The 19449-nt window shown below is 40.3% G+C and overlaps 1 protein-coding gene across 2 annotated transcripts in view; it reads left to right on the forward strand.

Moving 5' to 3' along the window:
* Window positions 1-19449, forward strand: part of FER (FER tyrosine kinase) — a 728481-nt gene that overhangs the window by 347782 nt on the left and 361250 nt on the right. For both annotated transcript variants that reach the window (XM_053701530.1, XM_053701531.1), the window contains exon 12: window positions 7200-7403. In XM_053701530.1, the coding sequence (XP_053557505.1) occupies window positions 7200-7403 (204 nt within the window). The remainder of the gene's footprint in view (window positions 1-7199; window positions 7404-19449) is intronic.

Below are 19449 nucleotides of genomic sequence, written 5' to 3' on the forward strand. Positions count from 1 at the left end.
GAAAAGAAATTCTATGGCAAGTCTGTTGACAGAAATCAGAATTTAGTTGAACTTTTAAGGATTTCCAATTAATATCAGGTTCGTGTAGCTGTAACCAAGCTAGCCCAAGTACTATTGGGAATAATGGAGAAGTGATTACATCAAAAGTGAGATGTTCATGATGTGTTTTTAATGTAGTGACAGAGAGCGGGATGGTGTGATGTGTAATTGGCCCTGATGATATCTCAGAGCCATCAACCACACGAAGGAAAATAGGAGACAACTTTTTTATCAATGGTATTTTATTTTTAGAAACCAGAGAACTGTCAATGTAGTTTCCTTGTGCTCCTGTATCCAAGATGGCTGGAATGGTCAGTTGTTTATTTGCCCACTGTAGAGAAAGAAGTAAAGAACAATGAAGAGGGTTGTTATGCTTTGACTGGAGAGAAAGATTGGTAAGGTACTTACTCTTCTTGTTCTGTGGCAAAGATGGGCAATCCTTTAAAGTATGAGATGAGGATGCGCAATACATGCAGAGGCCTCTAGTCTTCCTTCTGATACGTTCTTCAGGAGTTAGAGGTCCTCTGAAAAAACTTATATCCATTGCTTCAGCACCAGTTGAACCAGTATGAGGACTGTTAGAAGTGGGATGGTAAAAAACCTTATCCTTCTTATGAACAATTTCAGGGTATTGACGTTCAAATCTTCTTTCACGTAATCTCCTATCAATTTGCCTGCTAAGCTTCATAAGGCCTTCCAATGTTTCAGGTAACTCAGTTCGGGCTAATTCATCTTTTACTGCGTCAGAGAGTCCAAGCCTGAACTGGTTTTTTAAAGCAATGGCGTTCCACTGAGAGTCAATAGAATATTGCTTGAATTCTGTTATGTAACATTCAACAGGTTTGTTACCTTGTTTTAAGTTCCTCATCTTTTTCTCAGCAGTATACTGTAGGTTAGAATCATAGTATAATTCATCCATAATATCCAGAAAAGATGAAAAAGAAGAAAGAACAGCATTATTTGTCTCAAAGAGAGTGTCTGCCCAAATGCGAGGTTCACCTCTTAAATAGCTTATCATTGTAAGGACTTTAACCCTATCATTTGGGTATGTTTTAGGTTTAAGGGTGAAATTAAGCAGACAAGCATTTTTGAATTGACGGTATAAATTCCTATCTCCATTGAAAAAATCTGGAGGTGCAATAAATGGTTCTGACAGATTGTCAGGAAGGCTCTGTTTAATAGAGACAGTGTCTTTTATTACTTTTCTTAAAGTTTCATTTTCTAATTGTAACTCTCTAAAGGCTTGACTAAGTTGGTCAACTCTTTGTGTTAAATTATAAACAATTTGAGGAAGCTCTGCTGGATCCATATTTTATGGCTTAGTTGTTATATCAGGTTCCTTGGTTATTTGAATCACAACTGCAGAGTCTAAATAAATTATGTTTGTTTCACAACTGAAGTACAGGCTATTATATCAGCATAGACTGTTTTATTCAGAGTGATTTTTATAAGTAATGGCGGTAAGTCTTTATATGGTTATATTATATCGTTATACCATATAAATATTTAGAGGCTGAAAATAAGTATTATTATTAATAACAACTTTTGACAATAATTGTGCTCAAACCCAAATGTGAGAGATAGTGTTCATTGTAATAATCACTGAGGCATGAGAGATGTGAGACACACAGACTGCAGCTGCTGACAGGGGCGTGACCTGCTGCGAGACACAGCACACAGAGTAAGGCTTGCAGCGTGGAAAACTGAACACAGACTAGTGATTGTAAATGGAGCTGTGAGACACGCTGAGTTGTAAGGAGCTGTATGGCACGCTGAGATGTATGAGGCTGTGTGACGTCACATAAAGTCCGTTACTGTCCGGTATGAGAATGTATTCAAAGGAAGTTCATAGAATTAAATAAAACATTCGTTGCAAACAAAGTAATTTCTGAGAGACAAAGTCAGTTTACAAAAGTTCAAAAAGGAAACATTAAATTTGTAGTTAGCCGTTACCTAAGGCATCCAAGGTAAATTAGATTTGATACTAATACCGTAGTAGTAGTTGGTAGAATCCTCCTGTTGGAACTTAGATAGCAATTCCTGTAGAGATGAGGAGTTGAATAACTTAATACTTCTTGGAATAGCAATCTTCAGGAAGAATGAGACTAGTTGTTATTAGTCCCTTTGTGACCAAACTGCAGCTGGTATTTGTAAATCCAAATGTTAAAGTAGTAGAAGTAAACTTCTTTTAATAAGTATGTAGCTTATAAGAAAGAGAGCACTGGTTTCAGCAAACAATACTCAACAACTAAGCACTTGTTTGGGGCGGGGTGATGCCTTAAGTACAGGTGAGGAAGGTAAGTTGAGGCAAAAAGTAAAAGCAGGACTGGAATCCTTACAAATTTCTTTCTTTCCGGACATGGAGAGTCCACTACCCCACTCTCTTCTTTAATATATAATTCGGCAGGTTTTTTTAGTAAACCTCCTTTTCACCCTTGTGTTTCTTCTTTTTCCATTTTCCTTCGGCTGAATGACTGGGGATTATGGGTAAGGGAAGTTACACTTAACAGCTTTGCTGGGGTGCTCTTTGCCTCCTCCTGCTGGCCAGGAGTTCAATATCCCACTAGTAATTGGAATGACGTCGTGGACTCTCCATGTCCGGAAGGAAAGAAATTTATAAGGTAAGCATAAATTTTGGAGCGTCCACGACCCCACCCTCTTCTTTAATATATAATTTGGCAGTTTTTTTCTGAGTAAACCTCCTTTTCACCCTTGTGTTTCTTCCTTTTCCATTTTCCTTCGGCTGAATGACTGGGTATTATGGGTAAGGGAAGTTACACTTATCAGCTTTGCTGGGGTGCTCTTTGCCTCCTCCTGCTGGCCAGGATTGAATATCCCACTAGTAATTGGAATGATGTTGTGGACTCTCCATGTCCGGAAAGAAAGAAATTTTCAGGTAAGCATACATTTTGTTTTTGACTTGTTTTTGACCAGGTGTGCCGTTCTCTCCCCCTCCTATTTTTAGAAAAATGTTTCCAATAGACGCCACCACACGGGACTTATGGCAGACAGTTCCTAAGGTGGAGGGAGCAGTTTCTACTCTAGCAAAGCGTACTACTATCCCTGTCGAGGACAGTTGTGCTTTCTTAGATCCAATGGATAAAAAGTTAGAGGGTTACCTTAAGAAAATGTTTATTCAACAAGGTTTTATCCTACAGCCCCTTGCATGCATTGCTCCTGTCACTGCTGCTGCGGCGGCGTTCTGGTTTGAGTCTCTGGAAGAGGCTTTACAGATAGCAACTCCATTGGATGATATACTTGACAAGCTTAGAGCACTTAAGCTAGCCAATTCTTTTGTTTCTGATGCCATTGTTCATTTGACTAAACGAACGGCTAAGAATTCTGGTTTTGCTATCCAGGCGCGCAGAGCGCTATGGCTTAAATCCTGGTCAGCTGACGTTACTTCAAAGTCTAAGCTGCTTAACATTCCCTTCAAGGGGCAGACCCTATTCGGGCCTGGTTTGAAGGAGATTATTGCTGATATCACTGGAGGAAAAGGTCATGCCCTTCCTCAGGATAGGTCCAAATCAAGGGCCAAACAGTCTAATTTTCGTGCCTTTCGAAACTTCAAGGCAAGTGCGGCATCAACTTCCTCTAATGCAAAACAAGAGGGAACTTTTGCTCAGTCCAAGACGGTCTGGAGACCTAACCAGACCTGGAACAAGGGTAAGCAGGCCAAAAAGCCTGCTGCTGCCTCTAAGACAGCATGAAGGAATGGCCCCCTATCCGGTAACGGATCTAGTAGGGGGCAGACTTTCACTCGTCGCCCAGGCGTGGGCAAGAGATATCCAGTATCCCAGGGCATTGGAAATTATATCCCAGGGATATTTTCTGGACTTCAAGACTTCCCCCCCCAAAAGGGAGATTTCACCTTTCACAATTATCTGCAAACCAGATAAAGAGAGAGGCATTCTTACACTATGTACAAGACCTCCTAGTTATGGGAGTGATCCATCCAATTCCAAAGGAGGAACAGGGACAGGGATTTTACTCAAATCTGTTTGTAGTTCCCAAAAAAAGAGGGAACCTTCAGACCAATTTTGAATCTAAAGATCTTAAACAAATTCCTCAGAGTTCCATCATTCAAGATGGAGACTATTCGTTCCATCCTACCTATGATCCAGGAGGGTCAATACATGACTACAGTGGATTTAAAGGATGCTTATCTTCACATTCCGATACACAAAGATCATCATCGGTTTCTCAGGTTTGCCTTCCTAGACAGGCATTACCAGTTTGTAGCTCTTCCCTTTGGGTTAGCTACAGCCCCAAGAATTTTTACGAAGGTTCTGGGGTCGCTTCTGGCGGTCCTAAGGCCGCAGGGCATAGCAGTGGCCCGTTATTTAGATGACATCCTGATTCAGGCGTCAAACTTCCAAATTGCCAAGTCTCATACGGACATAGTGTTGGCATTTCTGAGGTCGCATGGGTGGAAGGTGAATGAGGAAAAGAGTTCTCTATTCCCCCTCACAAGAGTTTCCTTCCTAGGGACTCTGATAGATTCTGTAGAAATGAAAATTTACCTGACGGAGTCCAGGTTATCAAAACTTCTAAATTCCTGCCGTGTTCTTTATTCCATTCCTCGCCCTTCGGTGGCTCAGTGCATGGAAGTAATCGGCTTAATGGTAGCGGCAATGGACATAGTGCCGTTTGCAGGCCTACATCTCAGACTGCTGCAACTCTTCATGCTCAGTCAGTGGAATGGGGATTACACAGATTTGTCCCCTCTACTAAATCTGGATCAAGAGACCAGAGATTCTCTTCTCTGGTGGCTATCTTGGGTCCATCTGTCCAAATGTATGACCTTTCACAGGCCAGATTGGACAATTGTAACGACAGATGCCAGCCTTCTAGGTTGGGGTGCAGTCTGGAACTCCCTGAAGGCTCAGGGATCGTGGACTCAGCAGGAGTCACTCCTTCCAATAAACATTCTGGAACTAAGAGCGATATTCAATGCTCTTCAGGCTTGGCCTCAGCTAGCGACAATCAGGTTCATCAGATTTCAGTCGGACAACATCACGACTGTGGCTTACATCAACCATCAAGGGGGAACAAGGAGTTCCCTAGCGATGTTAGAAGTCTCAAAGATAATTCGCTGGGCAGAGATTCACTCTTGCCACCTATCAGCTATCCATATCCCAGGTGTAGAGAACTGGGAGGCGGATTTTGTAAGTCGACAGACTTTTCATCCGTGGGAGTGGGAACTCCATCCGGAGGTGTTTGCACAATTGGTTCATCGTTGGGGCAAACCAGAACTGGATCTCATGGCGTCTCGCCAGAACGCCAAGCTTCCTTGTTACGGATCCAGCTCCAGGGACCCCAAGGCAACGCTGATAGATGCTCTAGCAGCGCCTTGGTCCTTCAACCTGGCTTATGTGTTTCCACTGTTTCCTCTGCTCCCTCGTCTGATTGCCAAGATCAAGCAGGAGAGAGCATTGGTGATCTTGATAGCGCCTGCGTGGCCACGCAGGACTTGGTATGCAGATCTAGTGGACATGTCATCTTTTCCACCATGGACTCTGGCCGCTGAGACAGGACCTTCTACTTCAAGGTCCTTTCAACCATCCAAATCTAATTTCTCTGAGGCTGACTGCCTGGAGATTGAACGCTTGATTTTATCAAAGCGTGGTTTCTCCGAGTCAGTCATTGATACCTTAATTCAGGCACGAAAGCCTGTCACCAGGAAAATCTATCATAAGATATGACGTAAATATCTTTATTGGTGTGAATCCAAGGGCTACTCATGGAGTAAGGTCAGGATTCCCAGGATATTATCTTTTCTCCAAGAAGGATTGGAGAAAGGATTGCCAGCTAGTTCCTTAAAGGGACAGATTTCTGCGCTATCTATTCTTTTGCACAATCGTCTGGCGGATGTCCCAGACATTCAGGCATTTTGTCAGGCTTTAGTTAGAATCAAGCCTGTGTTTAAACCTGTTGCTCCACCTTGGAGCTTAAATTTGGTTCTTAAAGTTCTTCAGGGGGTTCCGTTTGAACCTCTTCATTCCATAGATATCAAACTTTTATCTTGGAAAGTTCTTTTTTGGTAGCTATTTCCTCGGCTCGTAGAGTTTCCGAGTTATCTGCCTTACAATGTGATTCTCCTTATCTGATCTTCCATGCAGATAAGGTAGTTCTGCGTACCAAACCTGGGTTTTTACCTAAGGTGGTATCTAAAAAGAATATCAATCAAGAGATTGTTGTTCCGTCTTTGTGTCCTAATCCTTCTTCAAAGAAGGAACGTCTATTACGCAATCTGGACGTGGTTCGTGCTTTAAAGTTTTACTTACAAGCTACTAAAGATTTTCGTCAAACATCTGCTTTGTTTGTTGTCTACTCTGGACAGAGGAGAGGTCAAAAGGCTTCGGCAACCTCTCTTTCTTTTTGGCTAAGAAGCATAATCCGCTTAGCCTATGAGACTGCTGGCCAGCAGCCTCCAGAAAGGATTACAGCTCATTCTACTAGAGCTGTGGCTTCCACATGGGCCTTTAAAAATGAGGCTTCTGTTGAACAGATTTGCAAGGCGGTGACTTGGTCTTCGCTTCATACTTTTTCCAAATTCTACAAATTTGATACTTTTGCTTCTTCGGAGGCTATTTTTGGGCGAAAGGTTTTACAGGCAGTGGTACCTTCCGTTTAAGTACCTGCCTTGTCCCTCCCTTCATCCGTGTACTTTAGCTTTGGTATTGGTATCCCACAAGTAATGGATGATCCGTGGACTGGATACACCTTACAAGAGAAAACATAATTTATGCTTACCTGATAAATTTATTTCTCTTGTGGTGTATCCAGTCCACGGCCCGCCCTGTCATTTTAAGGCAGGTATTTTTTAATTTTAAACTACAGTCGCCACTGCACCCTATGGTTTCTCCTTTCTCTGTTTGTTTTCGGTCGAATGACTGGATATGGCAGTTAGGGGAGGAGCTATATAGACAGCTCTGCTGTGGGTGTCCTCTTGCAACTTCCTGTTGGGAATGAGAATATTCCACAAGTAATGGATGATCCGTGGACTGGATACACCACAAGAGAAATAAATTTATCAAGTAAGCATAAATTATGTTTTATCTTTGTTTTTTTGTTAGCGTTTTAAAGCCCAGTAAATAAAGTGAAAAACATATCCTCCTCTACTTAATTATCTGCATTTGTTTCTATCTCTATTTCAGGTCTTTGATGTAATATCAGCCAGTGAAAAGCCTTTGTCAGACCAGGACTGGTATCATGGTGCAATCCCAAGAGTGGAAGCTCAAGAACTATTAAAGCTACAAGGGGACTTCTTGGTGCGGGAGAGCCATGGGAAACCTGGTGAATATGTCCTTTCTGTGTTTTCTGATACACAACGGAGGCACTTTATCATACAATTCGCTGATGTACGTCTGTGACAGATTTTCTGCTTTCATGTTGGCCCTTGCAAACTTAACTAATATTTAGAACATATTATTTTATTGGTTTAAATGTTATGTTATTATTTTACATCCTCCTTTATATTATATGTGAATGTTTTTACTCTGCTCACGGCAACTTCCTTCCTTAAAGAGAGAATAAAATCAAAATTAAACTACTGGTAGGAACATTGGAGCTCAGAAAAGTGCACGTGTTTTTAGTGTATTATGGCAGCAGTAAGTGAAACAATGTATTACTACAAACATTGTTGCAAACACTGCTGCTATAGAAGTTGGGAAGGTGTTTAAAATTGCATGTTCTGTCTGAATCATGAAAGTTTATCTTTACTGTCCCTTTTGTAGTACAGAAACAGCATCTGCAGAGAAACCTTGTGAAGCATTCAGATGAGTTCTAATGTTAGTTAATATCTTTTACATTAAAGAATTGACCCCCAAATGCAGACAAAATACAAACCTTGCAGTTAATCTGTACAGTATATGTGGCCAGATCAATATTTAGCCAGGCTTTCTTTATCTTATTTTGTACAGCAAGGTTAAATTTAAGCTGTATGAAACGTGTTTGCCAAGCTTAATGCTGTATCGTGTATTGTCAGAAATGAGAGGATTTCTCTGGTTTGTTTAAAGATGTGGTACTAAATGTCAATAAAGTGAGGATAGAAGCATTTAAATCTATTACGTTGAGGTAAATTAGTTGCAATACCTTTGGGCAATTTTTTTTTTCTTTATTAAAAACATAATTTAAATGTTAACTGCAACATAAGCTGCTTAACCAGAATTGCATATTCAGCAACTACATTTACTTTACTATTAAAGTACACTTTTCACTCAGACCTCTTAAATATGATGTAATAATGTTTTACAAAGATTATAGCAGTGAGTGATGTAAGAAAAATGTAAAAAAAATAAATACATATATATAATTTCTCTCATATGCAGATAAGTACATAAGCCTAGTGTTAGTAATTGTATGGCTTATTTATGGCAAGAGTCCATGAGCTAGTGACGTATGGGATATACATTCCTACCAGGAGGGGCAAAGTTTCCCAAACCTCAAAATGCCTATAAATACACCCCTCACCACACCCACAATTCAGTTTTACAAACCTTGCCTCCCCATGGAGGTGGTGAAGTAAGTTTGTGCTTGATTTTCTTCTGTGATATGCGCTTCTCAGCATTTTGAAGCCCGATTCCTCTCAGAGTACAGTGTTTGTCAGAGATGTGAAGAGGGTATCGCCTATTGATTCTATGGTTTTCCTCATGGGAAATCTTTTCAAAGGTTCTTTTTCGGTCGTAGAGATTCATCTCCTACCTCCCTTTTCAGATCGATGATACGATATACTCTCATATTCCATTACCTCTACTGATACTGTTTCAGTACTGGTTTGGCTGTCTGCTATATGTGGATGGGTGTCTTTCGGTAAGTATGTTTTCATTACTTAAAGGGACAGTCTACACCAGAATTGTTATTGTTTTAAAAGATAGATAATCCCTTTATTACCCATTCCCCAGTTTTGCATAACCAACACAGTATTATAATAATATACTTTTAACCTCTGTGATTATCTTGTATCTAAGCCTCTGCAAACCGCCCCTTTATTTCAGTTCTTGTGACAGACTTGCAGTCTAGCCAATCAGTGCCTGCTCCCAGATAACTTCACGTGCACGTGCAGTGTTATCTATATGAAATACGTGAACTAACACCCTCTAGTGGTGAAAAACTTTTAAAATGCATACTGAAAAGAGGTGACCTTCAAGGTCTAAGAAATTAGCATATGAACCTCCTAGGTTAAGCTTTCAACTATGAATACCAAGAGAACAAAGCAAAATTGGTGATAAAAGTAAATTGGAAAATTGTTTAAAATTACATGCTCTATCTTAATCATGAAAGTTTATTTTGGCATAGACTGTCCCTTTAAGACAATCTCAGCTATGGATTGGCACTTTATGTATTAATATAAAGTTTTAAATATATGTATTGTACTTATATTTGCCATGAGTCAGGTTTATGTATTTTTCCTTTTGTCAGTTTCAAAATTGGGAAACATTTTTAGGAAGTTATTTTTTCTTACCTGGGGTATAGTCTTTTCTTCAAATTGACTGCTTTTTCATTAATTTTTGCAGGGAAAAATTAGGCTCGTGAGGTCGCAAAATTCTCATTTCTTTTATGTAATTGGCAAGAGTCCATGAGCTAGTGACGTATGGGATATACAATCCTACCAGGAGGGGCAAAGTTTCCCAAACCTCAAAATGCCTATAAATACAACCCTCACCACACCCACAATTCAGTTTTACAAACTTTGCCTCCTATGGAGGTGGGGAAGTTTGTGCTAAGATTTCTACGTTGACATGCGCTTCTCAGCATTTTGAAGCCCGATTCCTCTCAGAGTACAGTGAATATCAGAGGGATGTGAAGGGAGTATCACCTATTGAATGCAATGGTTTTCCTCATGGGAGATCTATTTCATAGGTTCTCTGTTATCGGTCGTAGAGATTCTTCTCCTACCTCCCTCCCTTTTCAGATCGACGATATACTCTCATATTCCATTACCTCTACTGATAACCGTTTCAGCACTGGTTTGGCTATCTGCTATATGTGGATGGGTGTCTTTTGGTAAGTATGTTTTCATTACTTAAGACACTCTCAGCTATAGTTTGGCACTTTATGTATTTATATAAAGTTCTAAATCTATGTATTGTATTTATATTTGCCATGATTCAGATTTTAGTATATTTCCTTTTGCAGACTGTCCGTTTCATATCTGGGAAATGCATTTTTTAGAAAAATTTATTTCTTACCTGGGGTTTAGTCTTTTTTCAATTGACTGTCATTTTAAATTTTCGGGCAGAATTAGGCTCACGAGGGCGCAAAATGCCAAACTATATTGCACCATTTTTGGTGCGAGATTTTTTTGGCGCAAAGTTACGTTCGTCATTTCCTGCATCTTTGTTGACGCCGAGTCCTTTCACAAAGTTGCATCTTCATTTCCGGATGTTGTTAGCGCCAATTTTTTTCCTCTGTTCATCATACTTGGCGCCAAATATTTTCATTATTTTAAACCCTATTCCTATATGCCTCTTGCCTTTTTTCTCTATCAGAGGGCTAGGCTGTTTTGCATTTTTTCCCATTCCTGAAACTGCCATATAAGGAAATTGATAATTTTGCTTTATATGTTGTTTTTTCTCTTACATTTGCAAGATGTCTCAATCTGATCCTGTCTCAGAAATCACTGTTGGTATCCTGCTGACTGATATCAGTTCTACCAAAGCTAAGTACATTTGTTGTAATCTTGTGGAGATTATATCTCCAGCTGTGGTTTGTAATAATTTTTTATAATAAACTTTTACATGCAGAGAATGTGTCCATCAGTAATAGTACATTGCCTGTTGCTGTTCTTTTAACATCTATTGTACAAGATATATCTGTGAATTTATAAGAATTTATTGCTGATTCTATTCAGAAGGCTTTGTCTGCCATCCCGCCTTCTAATAAATGTAAAGGTCTTTTAAAACATCTCATAAAGTTGATGAAATTTCAAATGACCGACAACATACTGAATTATCCTCCTCCTGATGAGGATCTATCTGATTCAGAAGATCCTTCCTCAGATATTGACACTGACAAATCTACTTATTTATTTAAATGGAGTACATTTGTTCTTTGTTGAAGAAGTGTTAATTATATTGGCTATTGAGGAGACTAATCCTCTTTATTAAAACTAGTAAACATTTAAATTCTGTTTATAAACCTCCTGTGGTTATTCCAGAGGTTTTTCCATTTCTTGATGTTATTTCTGATATGATTTCTAAGAAATGGAATAGGCCTGGTACTTCTTTTATTCCTTCTTTAAGGTTTAAAAAATTGTATCCTTTGCCATCAGTTAGATTGGAGTTTTGGTAAAAGATCCCCAAAGTTGATGGGGCTCTCTCTACTCTTGCTAAACGTACTACTATTCCTATGGAAGATAGTACTTCTTTTAAAGATCCTTTAGATAGGAAATTTGAATCTTATCTAAGGAAAGCTTATTTATTTCCAGGTCGTCTTAGGCCTGCAATTTATTTGGCTGATGTTGCAGTTGCTTCAACTTTTTGGTTGGAAACTATAGCGCAACAAGTATCGGATCATGATTTGTCTAGCATTGTTAACTTGATTCAACATGCTAATAATTTCATTTGTGATGCCATTTTTTGATATCATCAAAATTGATGTTAAATCTATGTTTTTGGCTATTTTAGCTAGAAGAGCTTTGTGGCTTAAATCTTGGAATGCGCATATGACTTCTAAGTCCAGATTGCTATCTCTTTCTTTCCAAAGGTAATCAATTATTTGGTTCACAGTTGGATTAAATAATTTCAACTGTCACTGGGACGAAGGGAGTTTTTTGCCTCAGGATAAAGATCTAAGGGTAAATCTAAAGCTTTTAACCGTTTTCGTTCTTAAATAAGGAACAGAAACCTAATTCTTCCCTCAAGGAATCTGTTTCCAATTGGAAGTGGCCCTTATTCCAGCTCAGCTGGTAGGGAGCAGATTAAGATTTTTCAAAAATCTTTGGATCAATTCGGTTCAAAATCATTGGATTCAGAATATTGTCTTTTAGGGGTACAGAATAGGATTCAGAGTAAGACCGCCTGTGAGAAGATTTTTTCTCTCACACATTCCAGCAAACCCAGTAAAGGCTCAGGCTTTCCTGAAGTGTGTTTCAGACCTGGAGTTATCTGGGGTAATCATGCCAGTTCCGTTTCAGGAACAGGGTCTGGGGTTTTATTCAAATCTATTCATTGTCCCAAAGAAAGAAAATTAATTCAGACCAATTTTGAATCTAAAATTTTTTAATCGATATGTAAGAGTTCCAACTTTCAAAATATATCTTCATATTCCGATTCATCTAGATCTCTATCAGTTCCTGAGATTCTCTTTTCTAGACAAGCATTACCAATTTGTAGCTATTTCTTTTTAGCCTAGCAACAGCTCTAAGAATCTTTTCAAAGGTTCTCTGTGTCCTACTCTCTGTTATCAGAGAGCGGGGTGTTGCGTTGTTTCCTTATTTGGATGATATCTTGGTACTAGCTCAGTCTTTTCGTTTTGCAGTATCTTCCACAAATCAACTAATGTTGTTTCTTCGAAGACATGGTTGGAGAGTCAGTTTACCAAAAAGTTCTTTGGTTCCTCAGACAAAGGTAACCTTTTTAGGTTTCCAAATAGATTCAGTGTCCATGACTTTGTCTCTAGCAGACAAGAGACGTTTAAAATTGGTTGCAGCCTGTCAAAATTTTCAGTCTCCGTCATTCCCTTCAGTACCTTTGTGCATGAAAGTTTTAGGTCTCATGACTGCAGCATCAGACGCGATCCCCTTTGCTCATTTTCATATGAGACCTCTCCAGCTTTGTATGCTGAACCAATGGTGCAGGGATTATTCAAGGATATCACAATTAATATCCTTAAATCCCAATGTTTGACTTTCTCTGACTTGGTGGTTAGATCACCATCGTATAATTCTAGGGGCCTCTTTCGTTAATCCAATCTGGACTGTGATCACAACAGATTTGGAAGACTTACATTTCATGGTGTTCTTCCCATAAATTATCTTGGCATTCTTTTAGAATTCCTAGAATTTTACAGTTTCTTCAGGATGGTTTGGATAAAGGTTTGTCTGCAAGTTCCTTGGAAGGACAAATCTCTGCTCTTTCTGTTTTACATTCACAGAAAGATTGCTAAACTTCCTGATATTCATTGTTTTGCGCAGGCTTTGGTTCGTATCAAGTCTTTCATTAAGTCGATCTCTCCTCCTTGGAGCCTTAATTTGGTTTTGAAGGCTTTACAGGCTCCTCCGTTTGAGCCTATGTATTCTTTGGATATTAAACTACTTTCTTGGAAAGTGTTGTTTCTTTTGGCCATCTCTTCTGCTAGAAGAGTTTCTGAATTATCCGCTCTCTTGTGATTCTCCTTTTCTGATTTTTCATCAGGATAAGGCAGTTTTGCGGACTTCATTTAAATTCTTACCTAAGGTTGTGAATTTTAACAACATTAATAGAGAAATTTGTGTTCCTTCCTTGTGTCCTAATCCTAAGAATTCTTTGGAGAGATCTTTACATTATTTGAATATGGTGAGAGCTCTGAAATATTATGTTGAATCTACTAAAGATTTCAGGAAAACTTCTAATCTATTTGTTATCTTTTCTGGTTCTAGTAAAGGTCAGAAGGGTTTCTGCCGTTTCTTTGGTTTCATGGTTAAAGCTTTTGATTCATCAAGCCTATTTGGAGTCTGGTCAAGCCCCGCCTCAGAGAATTACAGCTCATTTTACTAGATCAGTTTCCACTTCCTGGGCTTTTAAGAATGAAGCTTCAGTTGATCAGATTTGCAAAGCTGCTACTTGGTCTTCTTTGCATACATTTACTAAATTCTACCATTTTGATGTATTTGCTTCTTCTGAAGCAGTTTTTGGTAGAAAAGTTCCTCAGGCAGCTGTTTCAGTTTGATTCTTCTGCTTTCGATTTGATTCCTTTCATTTATGAGAATAAACTTATATTTTGGGTTGTGGATTCATTTTTTCAGCGGAAAATGGCTGTTTTGATTTGTATCCCTCCCTCTCTAGTGACTCTTGCGTGGAGTTCCACATCTTGGGTATTGATAACCCATATGTCACTAGCTCATGGACTCTTGCCAATTACATGAAGGAAAACATAATTTATGTAAGAACTTAACCTGATAAATTCATTTCTTTCATATTGGCAAGAGTCCATGAGAGTGACTGCTTGCTGAGTCACATTAATCTGAAGCATAGATTATATTTGTGACCGCTATATATGCATACTGTTGAACCGAACAGTTTAATTCCCTGCTCAAGACCTACCTGTGGCATTAAGCCAGTATAATACAGTGAAAGCTGTTCACAAAGCACGGAGGAGTCTGGAGAGTACGAGGAATAGTTTGCTGGGCGACTATAAAAGCTCAGAAGGCATTTGTAGCACTTATCAAGTGCCTTACATCTTGTAAGTACATTATATTGGAGTGCGGGCTGTTATTGACATCACTGATTCTGCGCTATGGTGGCCCCTTCTTTTGTTTTCTTTTAATATTGTAGAAATTTACACCAACAAATTTCTTGAAGAAGCAGCAGGCCACAAATCTCTTCCCCATCAGAACTGTGGGACATCACTATCGTGCCTAGGACAGGCATTTCCTTTATATGGATAAGTGACTTTATATATAATCATCATTTATATTTATATATAATATATATTGTATATATTTGTACTCTGTACATCACAATTGTACTGCACATACATTTTTTTTTAGATAAAGCACCAATCACTATCAATTTTAGTATTTGAGTGACCCATTCTATGTGATTGCTACATACTAACAATTATACTTGTATGTGGATTGATATTTAACACTTTTGTCACGAGTAGGCGCATCCAATTGTTGTTTTATTTAAGAGTCCATGAGGCCCACCCTTTTTATGGTGGTTATGATTTTTTTGTATTTAGCACAATTATTTCCAAATTCCTTTGTTGATGCTTTATTTCTCCTTTCTTTTTCACAGCACTACTTGGCTATTGGTTAAACTGAATTGTGGGTGTGGTGAGGGGTGTATTTATAGGCATTTTGAGGTTTAGGAAACTTTGCCCCTCCTGGTAGGATTGTATATCCCATACGTCACTAGCTCATGGACTCTTGCCAATATGAAAAAAATGAATTTATCAGGTAAGTTCTTACATAAATTATGTTATTTATTGCGTCATTCTTGGCACGAGAATTTTTTTTTCGGCGAAGGTACATTCGGTGACGCAAATTTGTAATTTCCTTGCACAAGGTTGCGTCTGCGATGACGCGAGTTGCGTCATTTCCGGATGTTATTGCCAAAAAATTAAATTTTGCGTTGAGCGTCATACTTGGCGCCAAATTATTTATTTATTTAAACCCCACTTCCTATATCCCTCTTGCTCTTTTTTATGCTCAGAGGGCTATTTTTTTCCCATTCCTGAAACTGCCATATAAGGAAATTGATAATTTTGCTTTATATGTTTTGTTTTTTTTCTCTTACATTTGCAAGATGTCTCAATCTGATCTTGTCTCAGAAACCACTGTTGGAATCCTGCTGCCTGATAACAGTTCTACCAATGCTAAGTGTATCCGTTTTAAGTTTGTGGAGATTATATCTCCAGCTGTAGTATATAACAGTTGTCATGACAAGCTTTCGCATGCAGAGAATGTATCCTTCAGTACTAGTACAAAGCCTGTTGTTCCTTCAACATCTGATGTACATGATATTCCTGTGAATATTGCTGATGCGATTCAGAAGGCTTTGTCTGCTATTCCGCCTTCTAATAAACGTTAAAGATTTTTTAAGACTTATCATAAGATTGATGAAATTTCAAATGACCGACAACATACTGAATTATCCTCCTCTGATGAGGATCTATCTGGTTCAGAAAATCCTTCCTCAGATATTGACACTGACAAATCTACTTATCTCTTTAAGATGGAGTATATTCTTAAAGAAGTGTTGGTTACTTTGGATATTGAGGAATCTAGTCCTCTTGATACTAAAATTAGTAAACGTTTAAATTCTGTTTACATACCTCCTGTGGTTACTCCAGAGGTTTTTCCAGTTCCTGATGCTATTTCTGATATGATTTCTAAGGAATGGAATAGGCCTGATACTTCTTTTATTCCTTTTCCTGGGTTTAAGAAGTTGTATCCTTTGCCAGCAGCTAGATTGGAGCGGGCATTTGCGGAGTGGGGGGGATCGGGCGGGGGCGGAGTGGGGGGAGAGGGGGGCGGGCGGGGGCAGAGTGGGGGGCGGGGTCGGAGTGAGCGGGGCTGGGCCAAGCGTGGCGCAGGCGGGGCCAGATGCCGAGAGACAGAGAGCTCTAAGAAGGGGGAATAGAGAGAGCAAAAGAGGGTGGATAGAGAGAGGGAGAGAGGGAGGGAGAGAGCAAAAGAGAGAGGGAGAGAGAGAGCAAAAGAGAGAGGGGGAGAGAGACTGCAAAAGAGAGAGGGGGAGAGAGACTGCAAAAGAGAGAGGGGGAGAGAGACTGCAAAAGAGAGAGGGGGAGAGAGACGGCAAAAGAGAGGGGGAGAGAGGGGGGTGAGAGACAGCAAAAGAGAGGGTGAGAGAGACAGCAAAAGAGAGAGGGGGAGAGAGTGCAAAAGAGAGGGAGAGAGACAGCAACAGAGAGGAGATAGAGCAAACGAGAGGGGGAAGAGAGAGAGCAAAAGAGGGGGAGAGAGAGAGCAAACGAGAGGGGGAAGAGAGAGAGCAAAAGAGGGGGAGAGAGAGAGCAAAAGAGGGGGAGAGAGACAGCAAAAGAGGGGGAGAGAGACAGCAAAAGAGGGGGAGAGAGACAGCAAAAGAGGGGGAGAGAGAGAGCAAAAGAGAGGGAGAGAGCAAAAGAGAGGGAGAGAGCAAAAGAGAGGGAGAGAGCAAAAGAGAGGGAGAGAGCAAAAGAGAGGGAGAGAGCAAAAGAGAGGGAGAGAGCAAAAGAGAGGGAGAGAGCAAAAGAGAGGGAGAGAGCAAAAGAGAGGGAGAGAGCAAAAGAGAGGGAGAGAGCAAAAGAGAGGGAGAGAGCAAAAGAGAGGGAGAGAGCAAAAGAGAGGGAGAGAGCAAAAGAGAGGGAGAGAGCAAAAGAGAGGGAGAGAGCAAAAGAGAGGGAGAGAGCGCAAAAGAGAGGGAGAGAGAGCAAAAGAGAGGGAGAGAGAGCAAAAGAGAGGGAGAGAGAGCAAAAGAGAGGGAGAGAGAGCAAAAGAGAGGGAGAGAGAGCAAAAGAGAGGGAGAGAGAGCAAAAGAGAGGGAGAGAGAGCAAAAGAGAGGGAGAGAGAGCAAAAGAGAGGGAGAGAGAGCAAAAGAGAGGGAGAGAGAGCAAAAGAGAGGGAGAGAGAGCAAAAGAGAGGGAGAGAGAGCAAAAGAGAGGGAGAGAGAGCAAAAGAGAGGGAGAGAGCAAACGAGAGGGAGAGAGAGCAAAAGAGAGGGAGAGAGAGCAAACGAGAGGAGAGAGAGAGCAAACGAGAGGGGGGAAGAGAAAGAGCAAAAGAAAGGGAGAGAGAGAGCAAAAGAGGGGAGAGAGAGAGCAAAAGAGGGGAGAGAGAGAGCAAAAGAGGGGAGAGAGAGAGCAAAAGAGGGGAGAGAGAGAGCAAAAGAGGGGAGAGAGAGAGCAAAAGAGGGGAGAGAGAGAGCAAAAGAGGGGAGAGAGAGAGCAAAAGAGGGGAGAGAGAGAGCAAAAGAGGGGGATTGAGAGCAAAGGAGGGGAAAGAGAGACTGCAAAAGAGAGGGGGGAAAGAGAGACTGCAAAAGAGAGAGGGGGACAGAGACTGCAAAAGAGAGGGGGGAGAGAGACTGCAAAAGAGAGGGGGGAGAGAGACTGCAAAAGAGAGGGGGGAGAGAGACTGCAAAAGAGAGGGGGGAGAGAGACTGCAAAAGAGAGGGGGGAGAGTGTGCAAAGGAGAGGGGGGGAGGAGTGTCTAGCTACTGCTCCAAGAATCTTTACAAATGTTCTAGGGGCTCTCCGGGCCGTCGCAGAACCCAAGGTATAGCAGTAGCTCCCTACTTGGACGACATTCTGGTTCAAGCACGATCCTTTCGTCTGGCAGAGGAACATTTGGAATCTCTTCTTTCCCTTCTTCGATCACATGGATGGAAGATAAACTTAGAGTTCTCTTATTCCAAGCATCAGGGTAGAATTCCTGGGTACTATAATAGACTCAATATCCATGAGGATATTTCTAACCGACCAGAGACGTTGCAAGCTAGCTTTGGCATGTCTTGCCCTCCGGACCTCCTTAAGGCCAGCTGTGGCTCGGTGTTTGGAGGTAATTGGTCTCATTGTGTCCAGCATGGACATAATTCCATTTGCCAGGTTCCATTTTAGACCATTACAATTGTGCTTGCTGAGACAGTGGAACGGCGATCATTCGGATCTGTCTCAAAAGATTTCCCTGGACAGCCAGTCGAGAGATTCGCTCTCTTGGTGGCTCTTTTCAGATCATCTGTCCCAAGGGACATCCTTTCTAAGACCATCCTGGGAGATTGTGATTACGGACAGGATGGGGAGCTATTTGGGGTGCTAAGAAGGCACAGGGCCTGTGGTCTCAGGAGGAATGCTTCCTCCCAATCAACATTCTGGAACTTTGAGCAAGCTACAATGCTCTGAAGGCTTGGCCTCTTCTTGGTTCGTCCCGGTTTATCAGATTACAATCCGACAATAAAACCTTGGTAGCTTACATTAACCGTCAGGGGGGAACGAGAAGCTCCCTAGTAATGAGGGAAGTATCTTTGATTCTGGAGTGGGCGGAGGCTCACAGCTGTTCGCTCTGCGATATAGGTGGCGCAAGTGATATGCTATTCCCAATACTATAATCAATTAATGGTGACAAAATCAAAGATACAAATGCAGAGCTGTGAGTGTGGATTGCCAATAATCTATATACTTTTAATTAATAAAAAGAAAATAGTGTTGTACATATAAAAAATATATTTATTTTAAAACATCAATAAAAGTCTAAATTCACAAATGTAAAAGCAATCAATTCATATAAATATAAAAATTGGACACCGGTGTCGGTAAAATAAACTACTTGGATTGAAATTCAAGTCTTGATATAAATCAAACGTATCTAAAAGTACAATATCATTGATACTGGCATATAAATGACAAGTATTATGTCTGCGGCTATAAATGACAACAATATGTAAGCCGTTCAAAATAAAAGTGGTGTAGTGACAACAATATTAATCACATATTTGCAGTGTATTGAATGTAACACCAAAGTGTGGAGACTGGATTAGCTCAGCAACAGTGATAGATGCGGTATAACAATGGTTCCAAAGAACAAGCTGATATAATTGCAACAATGTGTGAGCAGGTTATGATGACTAATAAATATTAGGCTGCAGTCGTGTGTGGGCAATGTATTTTGATGGTAATATAGTTGCTAAAGATGTGTAGCTCTTGATTTTGGATGTGATACTTTTTTCACAGATGTTAATAAGCATCTTTGAAAAGTCTCCTAAC

This window comes from Bombina bombina, chromosome 2 (assembly GCF_027579735.1).
Source record: "Bombina bombina isolate aBomBom1 chromosome 2, aBomBom1.pri, whole genome shotgun sequence".
NCBI lineage: Eukaryota > Metazoa > Chordata > Amphibia > Anura > Bombinatoridae > Bombina > Bombina bombina.